Here is a 17,588-nt window from a genome sequence, read left to right on the forward strand (position 1 = left end):
AATATTTTGAGTCTCGTTCACTGTTATGCATTTCAGAGCTACTTCCTTCCATTTCTTTTTGAATTATCTGAAACAGCACTGAAATCCATTTCTTCACATTCGCTATCCCGAAACTACCACGCCAATTTTATTCAAATTTTCAGGATAACTTAGTAGGAACCCAGAGAGTGTTTGTCAAAAGTTTTTTTTTCGGGAAGTCGACCAGGGACCGATTTATTCTAAACTATCGTATATATGGCTCGATTGGCCTGAAATTTGGTATGTACATAGGTAGCGTTATATCTTCATTGTGATATTCAATTTAGTCGCATCAACCTGGCAAAACTGATAAATATGTATGCGAAGCCGAAATAAAGACATGAATTAATAATACCCACATACCTATTTACATACGTCCTATTCGATTTGCCTGAAATTTGGTATATAAATTTGGCAGATATACCAAATTTAGGGCAGAACAACGTCTGCCGAGTCTCTAGTTTTCTTATAATTCTTATGGCAGGTGCCAATTTTAGATAAAAATAGCTGTGTTTATTGAAAAATATTACGAATGAAAGACTGTGCTGAACTGATTTTTAAACATCTTAAATGGTTTAACGTGTTCAATTTCCAACAACAATTTGCATGTGATTAACAAGTTTGTCCGTTTAACCAGATTTTTGGCATTTAACAAGTTTTGAGCGTCAAATTGGACGTAGTATAACTTGGTGACATGACATACTTCGACGTGGCATGGACCTAAAGCTACCAGCTTTTTATAAATTACTTTTTGTATTAATATTATAATAAAGATTTAAAAAGTATTTATCTTAAAGATTATTTATTCCAAATTTTCACTTTTTAATATAAAAAGAATAATAAACCATTAATTAGTTCTTATTATAAACATTTGTATTTAATCGCGTGGTTTTTACTCCAAATTTTCGTTCAAGTCACAAAATAAATAATATTTGTATATATGTGTATATAACTAATATATGTAAATAAAAAATCGCGTTTATTCCATTTTTTTATGATAAAAATATAATGAGCGTATTAGTTTTGGTCTATTCACATCACCATGATTATCAGTTAAAACGATTTCTGTCTAGTGTATTTTGCTTTTGTGATATAGAGTAAAAATATAGATACATAGATACACAAGTACATAGCATGCCTTTTTTCATTAGCGTCTAAATTTTTTCTGCGCTCTTCGAAAAAATTTGTGTTGAAAAAAAAAGAACAAATTAAGGAAAATAACTCTAAGCAAGCACAAAAAAATTTAAAAGCTAGAAAACGACCAATCTGATAAGCACGCCTGCGTGAATGGTCCAAGTTATTTATTACTAGAGTATCCCGCAGACTTTGTTCTGCCTGTAAATTGGTTTGCCTACACTTAAAAATTGAGGCTCGCTCTCCCTCTTCATTATCTATCCCGTTCTCTTCTACTCTATTTTAAATTGTTCTTATAATTTTTGTCTATCCCTTATTCCATTCGTCTGCCTGCCAATCTCCCCAGTCCTAATCCCATTCCTACTCCCTCTTAGCTTTACATTCCCAATTCCAGTCCTAGTACCACTCCCACTACAATTCCCTCTTCCACTCACATTTCCCTCCCGCTCTCACCTAAATTTCCTCATATGTGGAATCTCTATGCCAATTATCGAATACCTGCTTCACCTTTCCGACCGCATTCAATATCTTTTTGTATAAACCTTTACGAAAGTATATGAAACTAAAGCAGTTTTTAAAATGACTTTCATTTTATAAATAAGATATATGTAGATAGATAACTGACCCGTTCTCCTGCCCGATAATATTTCTCCTTGCGATGTTATTACTCTACCAGTAAGCAGAGACATTTGTGTAGCTTCTGCAAAAGAAAAAAAAAAAATTTACTTCTCGCCTTTACCTCCTTCTATCCATATTTAGTCCATGTCTCTCCTTCGTATCTTCTCCCTTTTACATTCTCCATTTTCTTTACCTCAACCTTCCCCTATTCTTCTCTATCTTCTTGCTTGCACATGCTTCCTCTCCTTCCTATCTTCCCCTCGCACTTTCTTCATTTTTATCTGTTTTTTCTAGTTACACTTTCTTTCTTCTCCCTAACCCTCCATTCTCTTTTTTGTTGTCCCCCTTCAGTTCCCACTCCGATCTCTTATTTTCCGTTTTTGAAAGGCTGCCTAAACATCTCAAACAAACTGCACCAAAAATAACATATTTCGGAATAGGTAGGCTCCTGGTCCACACATAGATTGTCAAAGACGAACTTCTGTACTAATTTTCAAGCAAATCGCACCATAAATAAGATTATTTGGAATAGGTCGGCCCCTGGTGCACTTCCCGGACCAAATTGTGATTTGTTGTAAATAACAAACGAAACTCTAAATCATAATTTTATACCAAAAAAACTCGTCATGGCAGAAATAAAAAAGATGAGTTACCAAGGTGTTTGTGGCCCGTAAAAACCTTGATCAACTCTTTGAAATTAATGGATACTAGAGGGCCTCGAACCTAGGTATTCACCAAGAAAAGGAAACAATTCACAACATCACAGCGATAACCCTCTCGTTTATTTAAATATTCTTATTCCTAGACTCATTTTGGGTTATGACACCTCATAAGCAGTGATATAACCCCAATTAAAAAACTTGGGTCTAAGTCTCTGCAGTGGGGTTGACATGTTAGTTTAGGTTGAACTGGCCAGTCAATAAAGACCTTACATAGACTGAATGTGTCCATAGTGTTACCAGAATTTGTTTGACGACCAAACGGAAGAACCCCAATCAGGTGCCAAGACATATGTTATAGAATAACTCCGTTCTCGTGGCAAATACTAGCAGTTTTCTAGGATCCAGCTTTATTGCTGCCTCAAGATCTGGCAACTCTGCCGCCCCTAATAGCTGGAGCATTGACCTGGGGAGAGCAGGACATGAACACAGAACGTGCTCAACCGTTTCTTCCTGCAGCTCACACTTCCTACACTTGCTGTTACTGACGAGGCCTAACGTATAGGCATGTGACGCCAGAAGGCAGTGTCCAATCAGTATGCCCATCGTGAGCCTTAAGTCTTCTCTCTTCAGAGATATGTGAGTCTAATAACGTAGGCTTTGCACGCTCCAGTAATCTGGCAGCATGTAGGATCTACTTATTTTTGGGTCGACACAGTAAACAGCAGACCCAACCCCCTTACATTAATTTGGAACCATCCGTATACACGTGTATAGCGTGTTCTGCCATTTCTGCACCCCGGCACCAACCCTCCGGCTCAGTTGTGGCCCCAATATTTCCTTCGAAGCTTAGGCACGGGACCATATATTCCGTTTGCCCGATATTAGATGGCGCTATACTGCTGTGGCTATAAGGCCTGCACTCAAGCTGCCCCAAGTCCTTAAGCCTTGTTACCGTTGCTAGCGCGATGGTTTTGGTCGTTAGGTCTGCAGGCGGGATGTGTATAATGCATGCAATGCTGCTGTCGGGGTAGTTTTTAAGGCTCCCGTTATGCTAATCAATGATACTCTGCATACCCTCTCAAGTTTTTTGGTATACGTACTTTTTTTGTATGGCTGTCCACCAAATAAGAACCCCATAGTAAAGTATGTTTGACAATTGCCGTAAATACCCAAGGAGAGTTTGGGTGATAGGCCCCACGTGCATCCTAGCATGCTAGGATCATGCATAGAGTGCCGCGGAGGCTTCCTTCGCTCTCTCTTCCACATGGAGTTTCCACGACAACTTACTAACTAGTATAACTCAAAGATACTTTTTACTATACTTTTCTTGCAGGGTTACTCCTCCAAGCTTAGGCTTAGTCCAATTAGGGATCTTGTACTTCCTAGTAAATAATAATAGATCGGATTTTTTCGCGTTGGCGGTTAACGCGATTCCAAATGCTCAGGCATGTACATCCTGAAGTGCCTGATCCATCAGAGAGCTGAGTGTTGTTAGGCATCTGCCGCTTATGATGACAGAAACGTCATCTGCATATGCCGTAAGTTTGACTGGTCCTCCGGCGGACCGCCTAAGCAATTGGTTTATAACCAGCGTCCACAGCATTGGTGATAAACCCGCACCCTGTGGCGTTCCTCTGTTTACAGATTTCGTTGCCTCGCACAAACCCCAATTGCGATGTGCTCATTCTGCAGCTTAACATTGAGCCGATCCAATTTGCTAAAGCTGGATGAACTTCAATCGAGTTGAGTGCTAAACATAATAATAAAAAAAGTGGCACGTTTTACATATAAAATCTGGGCCCGGATCGTCTTATACGATCCGTGTTCGAAATCACTTTTCAAATTTCAATAGCTCTGAAATACTGAATCAGATTGAAGTCATATGCGAATAAGTGACTGCTCGTACTCATTGGATTCATAACTTATTGTCACTTTTAAGAAATGTTCAACGGATTAAAATGTATCGCTTGAGTGAAACTGTTTTTCGATACGTGATCGTAAAACACGACCTGGGCCCTGATTTACCTCTCTAAAGGTTCCCATACGGATATAATTTTTTGTATAAAGTTAAAAACAGTGTAGATAAAAAGCGTGTGAAAACCCCAAATAAAGCTTAAATTTAATCTTTAAATGCCTTTTAATACCCCTTTTATATATTTAAATCTGTAATTGGTCTTGTATGAAAATAGTTCCTTTCACGAACCTAGCACATGAATCGTAACTTTAGTAAGTGAAAATGTTTTGATCTTTATGTATTTTAAATTTATTTGAGCCATGAAATGATTATATGTCGTCGCTTAGATGTTGAACCTTTGAACAACTACTTGTTATTCCATAGGAGGAATGCTTTTAAATTTTATTATTCCAAATGATGCAAAAAGGAATAAATAGTCCGGACTAACAAAAAGGAATAGTGAATAAAAAATGTATTCGTTTTTTTAAAAAAGATGAATAAATGCTACAATCTCAAAGTGTTAACCCAGGAATGGGAATGCAGTGATTGCATTCCTTAACAACTGTGCTCAACATATAACATGATTAAGGGGTATCGTAATTTTTTGTCTCACCTCTGTCAATCACAAAACTTGTTAGTATTTGTAAATAAACTAAGATGTTGGATTTTTTTCCAAAACAGTAATGACTGAGTTAAGTCTCACATACACATAAAAAATCTTACGAAAATGTATTAGTGCGTTTCCTCAGTTACTACAGCTGCGTAACGAAACTTTTTAGTTACTGTGGTCAACATCTATAATTTCTTAACACATTATGTGGTATAATAAGGCGAGAAAGTTAGAAAGTCCATAGCAGTTTTCGTAAAATTACCTATATTTCATATAAGTAATAGACTTATCCTTGAAAAAAAATTACATAATTGTCTAAAAAGAAAAAATCATGAAAAATATAGAAAGAGTCGGCAGAGAACATTAAGGAGATTCTGCACGAAATATATTGAATAGGTGACTTTATCCATTCGTTATCGAAGCGGACGACCACGAAAGGCCACTGAACGCGTTAATAAGAATATCGTCACGATATCTCTTCTGAATACATTTAATACTGTTCCAGAAACTTCCGCGTGATTGAAGGATAGTATAAACATGAAAACTATAATATTTTTGGTCCGCCCTCACTTGAGGTAAAATAATTAGGTGGTCCCTGGCTAGAATAAAACCAGCTTCTTCCCACAAAAATCCTTTCCCCACACTAATCTGGTTCTGCGAAAAAAGAAACTGGCCTCGGAGCGACTGGGGATGAGTCCATATTCTCAGATTAGCGCAAGATAAATATATTCAATTAAGTTTTGGTATGCGTGGTTAGCACCAAAAATACAAATATATGGATTCACAATTGCGTTCAGATTACGGTGCTCGATTAGCGCCCCAAATCTTGGCAAGATGCCGTCGTGAATGCTGGATGTAGGCGGCAGAGTTAGCTTAACTCCCCATTGACAAAATCTAAGCAACTCTCATGGTTTTTAATGCGTATCACACCATTATATATGGAGAATCCTTCACTGTTGCTTTAACGCAGATTTGGCTCAATCTTCCTGATTTTTGGGCCCTACTACGCATCGCGAACCTTAACTGAATAAAATTTATTTTGCTCTCATAAGAGAATATGAATCATAGCCAAACGTTCCCTGTCAATTTATGTTTTCGTAATACCAGCTAGCGTGCGGGATCGATTTTTGTGGTGGCAAGCGAGTTTTTTCTTTAGCCATGGGCCATGAAAAAATTTTTCCTCAAGAGACGCTGTACCGTTGCGATTCTAATTTTCATGTTTATACTATCCTTCAATTCCGCGCAAGTTTCTGCAGTAGTTTTAAATGTATTGAGAAGAGTCATGATGACGATATTCCTATCAACGCGTTCAGTGGCCTTTCATGGTCGTCCACTTGGAAAATGAGAGGATAGAGTCACCTATTTAATATATTTCGTCCATAATCTTTTTAAGGATAATTCCTTGCAATTTACTCCGCCTACTATTTCCATATTTTGCGTGATTTGTCCTTCGTAAACAATTATATTAATTTTTTCTTCAAGGATAAGACTATTAATTTTATGAAATATTTTTGGTTTTACGAAAACTGCTAGGGACTTTCTAGCTTTCTCGCCTTAAGATACCACCTAATGAGTTAAGGAATTGTCGATGTTAATCACAATAACTAAAAAGTTTCGTAACGCAGCTCTAGTGACTGAGGAAACGTCGTAGCAGGGCAACAATTGTCCTCGGATTTTTTTTTTTTTTTTTACCTTAACTGTCTATATTAGAACCCGAATCCCCAGTTGGTTTTACAAAATGCTTCAACTAATATAAAGTATTGCGTACAATTGTCCCATCCGTGACTATAGAAGATTCCTTTAGTTAAGTACTCAAAAAATATTTACTATTTTTACAGATCGCGAAGACCAATCGATCTTATGTACTGGTGAATCTGGTGCTGGAAAAACTGAGAACACAAAAAAGGTTATACAGTATTTAGCTTATGTAGCTGCGTCGAAACCAAAAGGCTTGGGAGCGGTGAGTTTTAAATATATTTTTACTTACAAGCACTATTTTTGAAAACCTTACAACATTTAATAAGAAGGTATTTAAAACTTTTTATTGGTATTTATATGTACATATGTCTACCAAAGTTGGGCAAATTTTATTCCAATAACAAATTAAAGATTAATAATTCTTCTGTCGGTTTTTTACGAATGAAGATAATTTTATTTAAAGAAATTTTATTTGAGTGGCGAATAATTTTTTTTTTTTCGGAATTCGAATAATAAATAAACACGAAAAGAAACACTTGTTTTCTCATGATTCAATCACAAGAGGTTTGCTCGACACACACATTTTTATTTTGAGTGATCGGTCCTTCATAAGAGGATAACTCTGAAGCATATTGAAATCTGTTGATGTATCATTAAAATACCTGTAAAACTCTTCTTCAACCATTTTGTCAAAGTTAGGTGATCGTAAGGGTGCTGGTTGGTCCGCTTCAAAACCGTTCAATACTTATGAAAGTACTTACAAGTACTTTACTTGTACTTCAACAATTCAAGTACAAGTACCTCGATACTTATACTTGTACTCATTTTTCGAAGTACTGAGGTACTGATACTTGTACTTGTACTGATACTTTTTCTTTACAGATCTGGAAATGGGTAATTCCAGCCTATAGTATAAGGGATTGTTATGACAATTAGTGAAATCGAGGACTAAGTTATTTAGGTCGATTATCTTCATGCGCCGAATTATTAATTTCAAACATTTTTTTAGTTATACACTATGAAAGTCTCACAATTTTATTACATTGCAAAACCTGGAAATTTCACGAATGACAACTATCAGTTAGTTTAATTAAATGTCAACTTACTTCCCTAAGCGCCATCTGTTGGTAAGTAGTTAAATACATGTCGTTTTCAAATTGAACATATGCCTCTAGTGTTCAACGGTAGCAAATTACCATGGTGAGATATTTTTTTGCTATGGTGAGAAATCTTTCTAATAGTAATCTGTGAGAAATTGCAATTATTCATTTCATATTTGCCAAAAATATGCATTTAAATATATTTTGCTAGAATTTGCCATGGTGCCTTGATATTGCATTTCAATTTTATTAGCGCGTGTGGAATTAAGAAGATTTTTTACGAAGATTTTTAACTTTAATGTTCTCCTTTAAAGCTTTAATAGAATATGAGTACGTATAGTACTATTTTGTCAAACTACCCCAACCCTAAAAGGCAACCCTACTCAAAAATGTCCCTATTGTAATGCGGAGTGAAGTACCTTTCGTTTGATACCCATATCGGCATATCTCATGCAATTTTTTTTAATTTCGAATAGGTGGCGACCCTAAATAGCAACCCTACTCAAAAATGTCTCTATTGTAATGCGGAGTAAAATACCTTTCGTTTGATATCAATATCGGCATATCTCATGCAGTTTTTTTTTAATTTCGAATAGGTGGCAACCCAAATGGCAACCCTACTCAAAAATGTCCCTATTGTAATGCGGAGTGAAATACCTTTCGTTTGATACCCATATCGGCATATGGGTGATTCTCCGCGAGCTTACAGTTTTGTGTCTTTTCGAAATTTGAAATATATTAAAACATTTTCTATGAATTAAATTATGTAATTGAGATAAAATTATGTTTATTTTAAAGTTTCATGTTGAATTTTATTGACTGGTTATCAGTTTTATGAAGTTATAGTTCATAATACCCTACAAAGGTCACAATCGTGGCATGTCCACAAGCACATTTTTCATAACATTTTAGGTGGTAACTTTTTTAATCTTTAATTGCACGAGTAATAAACTGTCATTATATTAAATACTTCACCTAATCTGCAATATTAAATGTTGTTTTAATGATAACATTTCTGCTTTCGCTTTGTTATTTGATTTTGAAAAGTGTCCATGAGCTTTTGAGTAAAAAATTTTGTTCAAATCGTTAGGTTGGTACTGCTTTATTGCACACTGGTTTGTGGCGTGTGAATTTTGTGTGAGTGTGAATTTTGATCAGCAAGTGTTCCCGCATATTTCCATGTTAATGTTTGCAGTCTTAAAATAACTAGTATCCATTTTTAAACACTGAAGAACTGGAAAAACGGTACGTACCAAAAAATCGTGTCACAACCGTGGCAGTTGTATCTTTGTAGTTTTAAGTTAAGTACCGTCTATTGTACCATTTTTCTTTAAAGTTTGCTGACATAACCTTAAAATTTTACGGAAAATCTTGCGAGTCATACTAGATTTTTTTTAATGAGAAACTTAATGTCACAACCGTGGCAGGTTTCAGTATCAAGAACAGAAATTAATAGCTGTAGCTCGTCCACTCTGAGAATGTTTTTAGCTATAAAAACTCATAGAAAAATGATTGAAAATATTTGAAAATCGAATATTTTTTTTTCAAAATTTTGGGTTAGTAAAACTGAGAGCTCGCGCAGAATCGCCCATATCTCAATCAATTTTTTTTAATTTCGAATAGGTGGCAACCCTACTCAAAAATGTCCCTATTATAATGCGGAGTGAAATAGCTTTCGTTTGGTACCCATATCGGCATATCTTATACAATTTTTTTAATTTCGAATAGGTGGCAACCTTGTGAAACATTCTGAGTAGCAACACCTAGGTAGAAAGTCTTAGAAGGTGATACATTATCTCTGTGCCAAATTTCATTTAAATCGGTTGAGCCGTTCCCGAGATCGTTCGGCTATACAAACATACAAATATACAAGAATTGCTCGTTTAAAGTTATAAGATATAAGAATAAATTCATTTTCTCCTGTGTAGTACGCTCAGTTTTGAGTTAAATAGTGAAAGGTTTGGACACGTGTTTGGTTTTTGAATAGTAGCCTATTACAGGATTTCAAGAAACATTGTAAAAACTTGGACTCTTGCGACTCGATATTCGGAATTAAAAAATATCGGCTTGCTACCTTAAATACGTAGGTCAATCCAATGTGTTCCGTCCGACCCCCTATAACTCTGTAATAGTTAAATATCTTTTTAACTTCTTTATACTTTATGAATTTGAGGTTGTCAAGCGTTTAATTAAGTACTGTTGCTTGACATAAAACAGCTGCAACTAAAGTTAAAACTTATTTTATTTCGACTATGACTATGCGCCTAAGTTAAGTATTTGCATATTTGGTCTGTATAATTGTTTGATTCGTAAAGTTAAAAAAATAAATGTATGTAAATAATGCTCTGCAACTCTTATAATTAACTCTATGTATTGTGTTTTTGTAAGTATATAATTTATTGTAATTTGTTTTGTTATTTTTAATTCTTACTGTTATTTCAATTTGTTAGCTATCTGTGAGAACTGGGTACTGTAGATAAAATAAATAAGTAAATAGCTTACGACGATTTCTTTATAAATTCGGGACTTTTTGATAAGATCTTCATCAGCTAGTTATAGGTAACAACTGATATCGACGAGTTATCCGTTTGTTATCGATAGCGACACTATAATCGAGTTATCGGTTTGTTATTGTACTGATAGAGCTGTTATCGAGGGGATAGACGAATCCGAACTCTTCTTAAAACGAATGTCCCCATTTTTATTATTTTAAACTCAAAAACTTCAGAATTTTTTTTTTTAAATATTAACCAAACATGTCGCATGTTTTATTGTAAACAGAGACAAATAAAAATTTTTATAATATCTCAATATAGCCGGTTGGTGAGACTAATATTACATATATGTATAGAATACTTAACGGGACAAAAATTAATGCCATAGCTGTCTTTTGGGTCTCATTTTTATAATGAAACTGTATGAAAAAATTAAACTACGTTTGCGTTTTCCCAATAAATTTAAGTTTGGGATTATATTTGTTTGCGATAAAGGGTGCGAAATGAAGCTTAAAATATCTCAAAATTGGATTGCCGAATAAGAATTTGGTAATTTATTACACAATGATCCGAGTATAGTTAAATGGATATGAGGCCAGTCCCCTAGTCTGCTGACGGATGTTATTACCGCGTGTGCGCATAATTCCAGGGCTAAATACTTGGCAAATCAAGCAAACAGATGAAATCGTATGTACAAACACAACTTGTGTAATCTCAAGACCTGTGAGGGCACCAATCACCATTCCATTATTTTTCTAAATTTTATTTAATCATATTCTGCATGGATATGATTATTTAAGTCTTCATGTCTTGGCTAGATACGACCTGAAAGCTAGAAGATTTATATTTCTGAAAGCTACAAGTTGTATATTTATTTTTCGCATTTTGCTCCACAAAATCCAATCTATCTATACGAAAAGGTTATTTTTTCAAGATCAACTAGAGGTACAACAACTTAAGTTCCACGCGGCTCCTTTTCGTTAATACTGATCGCTTGTGGATTTCGATTCGTAACCCGGAAGTTTAAACAGTACGTTAAACAGAAGAAACTTTAAGAGCATTTGTGAATTGCCTTATACCTTTCATGTAATCAAATGTTATATTTAGTTTGTCAAGAATCTCAAAATTGTAAGTCTTTAAAGGAGAGAAGATAGACCCACCAATAAATATACCGATATGATCAGGGTGACGAACTGAGTTGATGTAGCCATGTACGTCTGTTTTTCTGTCCATCTGTCCGTCAGTCTGCATGTCTGTCTGTTTGAACTTAAACTAGTCCCTAAATTTTTGATATATCTTGACAAAATTTAGTGAGCCGGTATATTTCGATGTCCAATTAATCATTTGTAGGAACCGACCTCATCGGACCACTATAGCTTCTATCCCCTATGCAACCGATTTTCGAAAAAGGAGGTGTGTGTTATTTATTCCTAATTTTAACACTAGAAGCTTGAAATTTCTTAGGATGATTATATACAAGGCATACATTGCTGTTGAAAAAATTGTCAAGATCGAGAGATGTATAATATATGTATATCCGATACAACCGATTGTTCAGATAAGAGGTTTAACGTAATTTCTTCCTCATTTTAAGCGCTTGGAGCTTCCAACTTTTCCAGATGCTCACAACTATGGCATATACTATTGCCTGAAAAATCATTAAGATCGGTCATTTATATATGGCTATGCATTTGCTACGTCATGGCAAATACGCAACCTCAAAAACCGTAGTTTATTTTTTCAATTTTGAGTAGCAAATGAACAACTGTCAAAATAAAACAAAATATGCAAAGAAAAAATTTAAAACGAAAAGAAGTGGTCCACGATCGATAGCTTTCATTTGCTATTGCAACATGTTTCCCACACCAAATACACAAAATTCTGAACTCCCGTATAATATTCAACAATAATTTTTTCTTAAAAACAAATCGAAATATTTACCTATTCAATAAATTAATAAATTACTTTAAATCAGTGGTCTAGCAAAAGACAACGGGCGAAGATTTTGAATACTCTCCCACAGACTATTGCACACGTACGAAGCAAAATTTCTCTTTGCACTGTGAGATATGCTAGTGTATTTGCCGATCAGTTGATTGACGGCTTTTAACAGTGAAGCACATGTTTATTTGCGTATGCGACGCTTTCAAGGATTTAGCTATGTTTGATACTTGTCTGACGAAGCATTCCCATTTCTCAAGATAAGGTGGTATATTTATTTTTATTACAAAAATAAAAGAAAAACCCGGATTATGGCTCATATGCATAAAAGGTGATCATTTGAAAATTATATTGAAACTAAAAAGGTTGCTTCAAAATGTTAAAATTTATATTTTTAATTTCGATTCTAAACTCATTAAAAAAAAAATCGAAACTCATTAAAAACCGTATTTATGAAAATAGCACACATTTTTATATAAGATGCCGTATTTATGAAACATGTGTGTAGAAGTCCACGAAAGTGGGAAAAGTTTCTGATCGCCATTCACCTGGAATGGCCAGAGCGATTCTTTTGCATGCGGTTCAAACAGCTCACTATTTCCGGTCGCTTGCGGCCAAGTATCCTGAGCTAATGTGAGAAGGCGACAACCTGGCTAGGCCACTCTGACATAATCGGTTTAAGGGCTAGCCAGGGTATCTTTCATCAGCAGCGTCTGTCCACCACGAGGTGGGGCTGCAAGCGGGCGTCTGTCTTGGATCAAGCGGCTCGCTAAATAAACGTGCAAGTACTATTTTTATCCCCGCTGAGCGGGTTATGCGCTGGGCTTGGGATCCGCCAAGTCAAACCACACTCCAATGAAAAGCAACAACAAGCCTCGGATAAAAAGACAACCCTTTATTGATGACGACCATGGCAAACGTTTGAAGGACAATGGGTGAGGGCATGCACCTGGAACGTCCTCCCTCCCTGAATGGGATTGGTGCAGATGCCCGGCTGCTTAATGTCCTCGTCAAAGCAAAATCTGACATCACCGCCATCCAAGAAATGCGTTGGACGAAGCAAGGAAGAAAGAAGATTAAAAATTGTGACATCTATTGGAGTAACCATACAAATAAGCGCAGTTTCGGCGTCGGATTCGTGGTGGGTGTCGCCAAGTACTGGCATTCACGCCTGTGGACGAACGTCTTGCCGCTATCCGAATAAAAGCAATTTTTTTTAATATATCATTCATCTGCGCCCATACACCGAGAGAGGAGAAAGACGATGAGGTGAAAGACGCTTTTTTATGAACAATTAGAACGCACATACGAGCGCTGTCCCCGCCATGATATAAAAGTCGTGCTTGACGACCTTAACGCCAGGGTGGGCAAAGGTGTTTTTTGGCCCTACAGTCAGAAAGTTCAGCCTACACAATGAAACGGGTTGGTGTCCAAATTCTGTATGTACAAAATTCTAAAAACAAAATTCTGCTTTCAAAATTCTGTATTACAAAATTCTGTATTAAAATATAATGTTAACAATGTTAAAGAGGTCATGTAATTATTCTGAAAAAGTGCGCCATGCACAGTAATTCTGCGTCGAACACCTTTCTGCATAGGCGGCCTTCGGTCGCGCTTATAAAAAATAACCCTGGGCTACGCCATGCCAAGTCCGGGTGTGTGGTATAACCGTGGCTACCGCCTCGGTGATGTCCTTCTGGGTAGTATACCCTTCTGCGTAGGCGGCCTTCGGCCACACTTAAAAAAAAACCCTTAGCCGATCCAACACCGGCTACGCCATGCCATGATTCCGGAATTTTGACTTCCAGAATTAAACATGCAGAATTTTGAAAAAGCAGAATTTTAGAAAGCAAAGTTTTTTTGCAATTTACAGAATTTTGTCACCCAGAATTTTGTAATACAGAATAATGACACGCTCTCCAATGAAACTTCTAATGGACTGAGGCTGATTGACTTTGCCGGTGCACGAAACATGGTCATGACAACATCAGATGAAACAGCTGTGGGAGTGTTCCAGTGAAAAGTTCTTCGAAAGATTTATGGACCTCTACGCGTTGGCGATGGCGAGTACCGAAGAAGATTTAACGATGAGCTATACGCAGACATCAATATGGTCCAGCGAATTTAAACGCAGCGGCTGCGCTGGCTAGGCCATGTTATGCGAATGAAAGATGGCGCTCCGGCCAAGAAAGTGTCTATCGGAACCCGCCTATGGAAGCAGAGGGTGCAGAGAGTGCGGCCCCACTCCGTTGGAAGGACCGGGTGGAAAACGATTTAAGACTCCCTTGGTGTGACCAATTGGCGCGGGTTAGCAGAGAGAAGGAGCGACTGGCGCGCATTGTTGGACGGCTATAACCGTTTAAACGGTTAAACGCCTATTAAGTAAGTAAGTAAATTAAATTTTATAATAAGTAGACATGCATACTTATATTTCAGTTCATACTGCATACATTACAAGTCTAAGTATGTTTTGCCATTTCACTCATTTTGTGTAGGGTTTTAAATGGAGTTTGAAAGAGAACTGGAATGTTTAAATGGTCCCTTTTCGACTTAATAAAATTACAAACAAAATTTATCGTTCAGAAATGCATACCTTCGGGGACCAAATAAAAGATGGACACAGATCTGTTGGAATTTTTCCCGGAAGCTCTTAGCAGCGTCTTGTACAGTATTTAAATGGGTGACCTATTTTAATACGAAAATTATTCAAAAATAAATAATTTATAATAAATTTATTTAGGGATAATTTATTCATTAATAAATTAACTTTGAACAACTTTTTTAAGATTCATTTTCATTCGAAAAATAATCTAGATAAAAATTTATTCGAATCATGCCCAACTCTGATGTATAATATTCATGTATGTATGTATTTATCAACGAACCCCTTAGCGAAACTCTGTATTTTAAGACTTGTACGCTCTTTATCAGAGGAAAACAAGTTACCCATTCCTTAAAAAATAAAGAAAGAAAATAACAAAAAAATAATATCAATGTGAAATGATTAAAAACCTTTGGATAACGATTCAGAGTGAACATATTTATGACATGACTCATCAGCAGAGTGAATAAATAAAGACAGACAAATGCTCGTAATGTTAGTGAAAAAGCAAACCAATGATAAAAAGCAAATTAAAAAATAACGACAACATACATGCATACACGCGAACAAATGAAGAATGAAGTAGGGAGCAGAACGATATGGTCTAGTGTTAATGAAGAAATGGGGTACAGGCTGAGATTGTGCTTTGGAATAAAACATCTTTCGCACACGTTGCAGCAGTCAAAGCTCTTAACACCATTTAAGGCAGTGAAGCTCAAACTCTTACAATAACATTGTGCGCTTGTGTTAAAAAAAATGGGAGTCTTCAGCGTTACACCCAAAAAACTCGTAGTTCTCTATTTGTCTTTATAAATTACAATAGGGACAACATTTTTAAAGCTGGCCACCTAAAATAATTTTTATTTGGATAACTAGATATGTTTTTTTTTATAAAAAACAAAGTAAATACAGAAAAATAAAGGAGGCAAACATCTGAATCACTGAAGCAAGCGTAGACTAAAAACGTGTTTCAGTGTCATCAGTCGTTAATCAACTGATCGGCAAGTCCTCTTTCGTATCTCACAGTGCAGAGTTTGCTATTGTCCTGTACGTGTGCACTCACACAGAGCCAGTGTTGCCATTTTAGCTTTTTTCAAGCTAGATTTAGCTTTTTTTCTCCGTTTAGCTTGAAGCTTTTTTCAGCTTTTTTTTAGAAATATTTTTAGCTTTTTTTAGCTTTTTTTCAAAATTTTAGAAAATCTAGGTAAACAGTTTTATGTAGATTAAATTTTAAGAACATTGAATTAATTTGGGCTAGATTTAAAAAAATTGAGGGGCTAAGGAACAGATAATGTTGACATTATGATAGTTAGAAATCGAGGCGTAGTAACTTTATTAGTGACTGTTTCATCTGCTTCCGAGCCGAATTGAATTTTTGATTTAAGAAACATTTAACTGTGTTTCTAAGAACACATGTAGACAAAAGAGCTATGCAATGATACATATATGCTCCGTAAAACGACGGACTCGACCCGTTGCAAATCGCGCCACACGAATGGGATAACTCCTTGTTTTTCTGTACTTATATTAATAGGCATAATATTTATTTGAAAGATACCGTTGTGTGAAGGCTTATACATAGCTCATATAAAGTAAAACTTACGTAAGGAATTATTATAAGCCATAAGATAGAATATACCAACTTTATTATAAGGCTTATGGATCAACGAAAATAAGCTTTATTACATAAGGCCTTATTAAAAAAGCTACTTGCTGTATTAGGGCCTTTTATATGAGGCATATATATAGCCCACCCAAAATCAGGCTTACATAAGCTTATGTAATAACGAGCTTGAATAAGGATTGGCGTACCATAGTATAACACATATAAAATAGCTTGGACTTATAATAAGACACCACCTGACTTCAAATTCCTTTTTTCATATTCATAATAACCTATTTCAGAACTTTATTTAACCGGGGGTCACTTATCGGCAGTGGTTCGGCCAGCCCAAAAAGTACCATGAAAATATTCCCTCCAAAAATCCATTTGCAAGATATCGTTTGTATTCCGTGTAAAACACATACCAAAAACTTGAAAAAGAGGTTCTCAGACAGTGTGGAATGTAGAGTTTAAATCTTTCATGGGTTCTTTAAAAGTACAAAAAGCTGATTTCCTTATTGTATTAGTGGAGTTTTATTTATCATGTATTCTTTTTAAATTAAAACACAGATAGCATCTGCTAACTATTTTTTGTTTTTTATTAAATTGGAGTAAACATTAATTAAAATCTTTTATTCTTTTACATATGTCTTTTACGAAAAAAATTTATAAAACGCATAGAAAGTTGCCTTTAACTGTTAGCTTTTTTTCTTAGTCTTAAAAATTTGTATTTAGTCTTTTTTAGCTTTTTATTTTTGTGCTATGTCATTGAATTTGGAAAGTTGAAAGACTAAGATTATTCAAACATACATACAGTATGCTGTAAAATAAATACATATCTAGATGCGTTTAAATATTTGTAAAAACAATATTTATGAGTATGCAAACAAAACAATGCCAATGATCAGGTGGTAGAATGTCATCTTCAAATTGGAGTAATCGTCAACTGGGACGGGTAATGAATTTACATTAGGGTGGGTCGATTTGTATAGACGAAAGTTAACCGATATCGCGCCATCGATTTTTCGATAGGAATTGGGCTCAGGAAAAAAAGTTCCAAAAAACAATTTTCGAGCCTGCGAAATTTCATTTTCAAAATTCTTCTAAATCTCCATAAACGAAATTTTTTTTTCAAAAAACTGTATTTACCATC

General features: G+C 35.5%; 1 protein-coding gene across 5 annotated transcripts in view; it reads left to right on the forward strand.

The window, feature by feature from the left end:
* The window catches only part of zip (myosin heavy chain 10), a 242,554-nt gene that overhangs the window by 108,444 nt on the left and 116,522 nt on the right, over positions 1 to 17,588 (forward strand). For all 5 annotated transcript variants that reach the window (XM_067773456.1, XM_067773457.1, XM_067773455.1 and 2 more), the window contains exon 5: positions 6,835 to 6,956. In XM_067773456.1, the coding sequence (XP_067629557.1) occupies positions 6,835 to 6,956 (122 nt within the window). The remainder of the gene's footprint in view (positions 1 to 6,834; positions 6,957 to 17,588) is intronic.

Source organism: Eurosta solidaginis, chromosome 3 (assembly GCF_040869045.1).
Source record: "Eurosta solidaginis isolate ZX-2024a chromosome 3, ASM4086904v1, whole genome shotgun sequence".
Classification (NCBI taxonomy): Eukaryota; Metazoa; Arthropoda; class Insecta; order Diptera; family Tephritidae; genus Eurosta; species Eurosta solidaginis.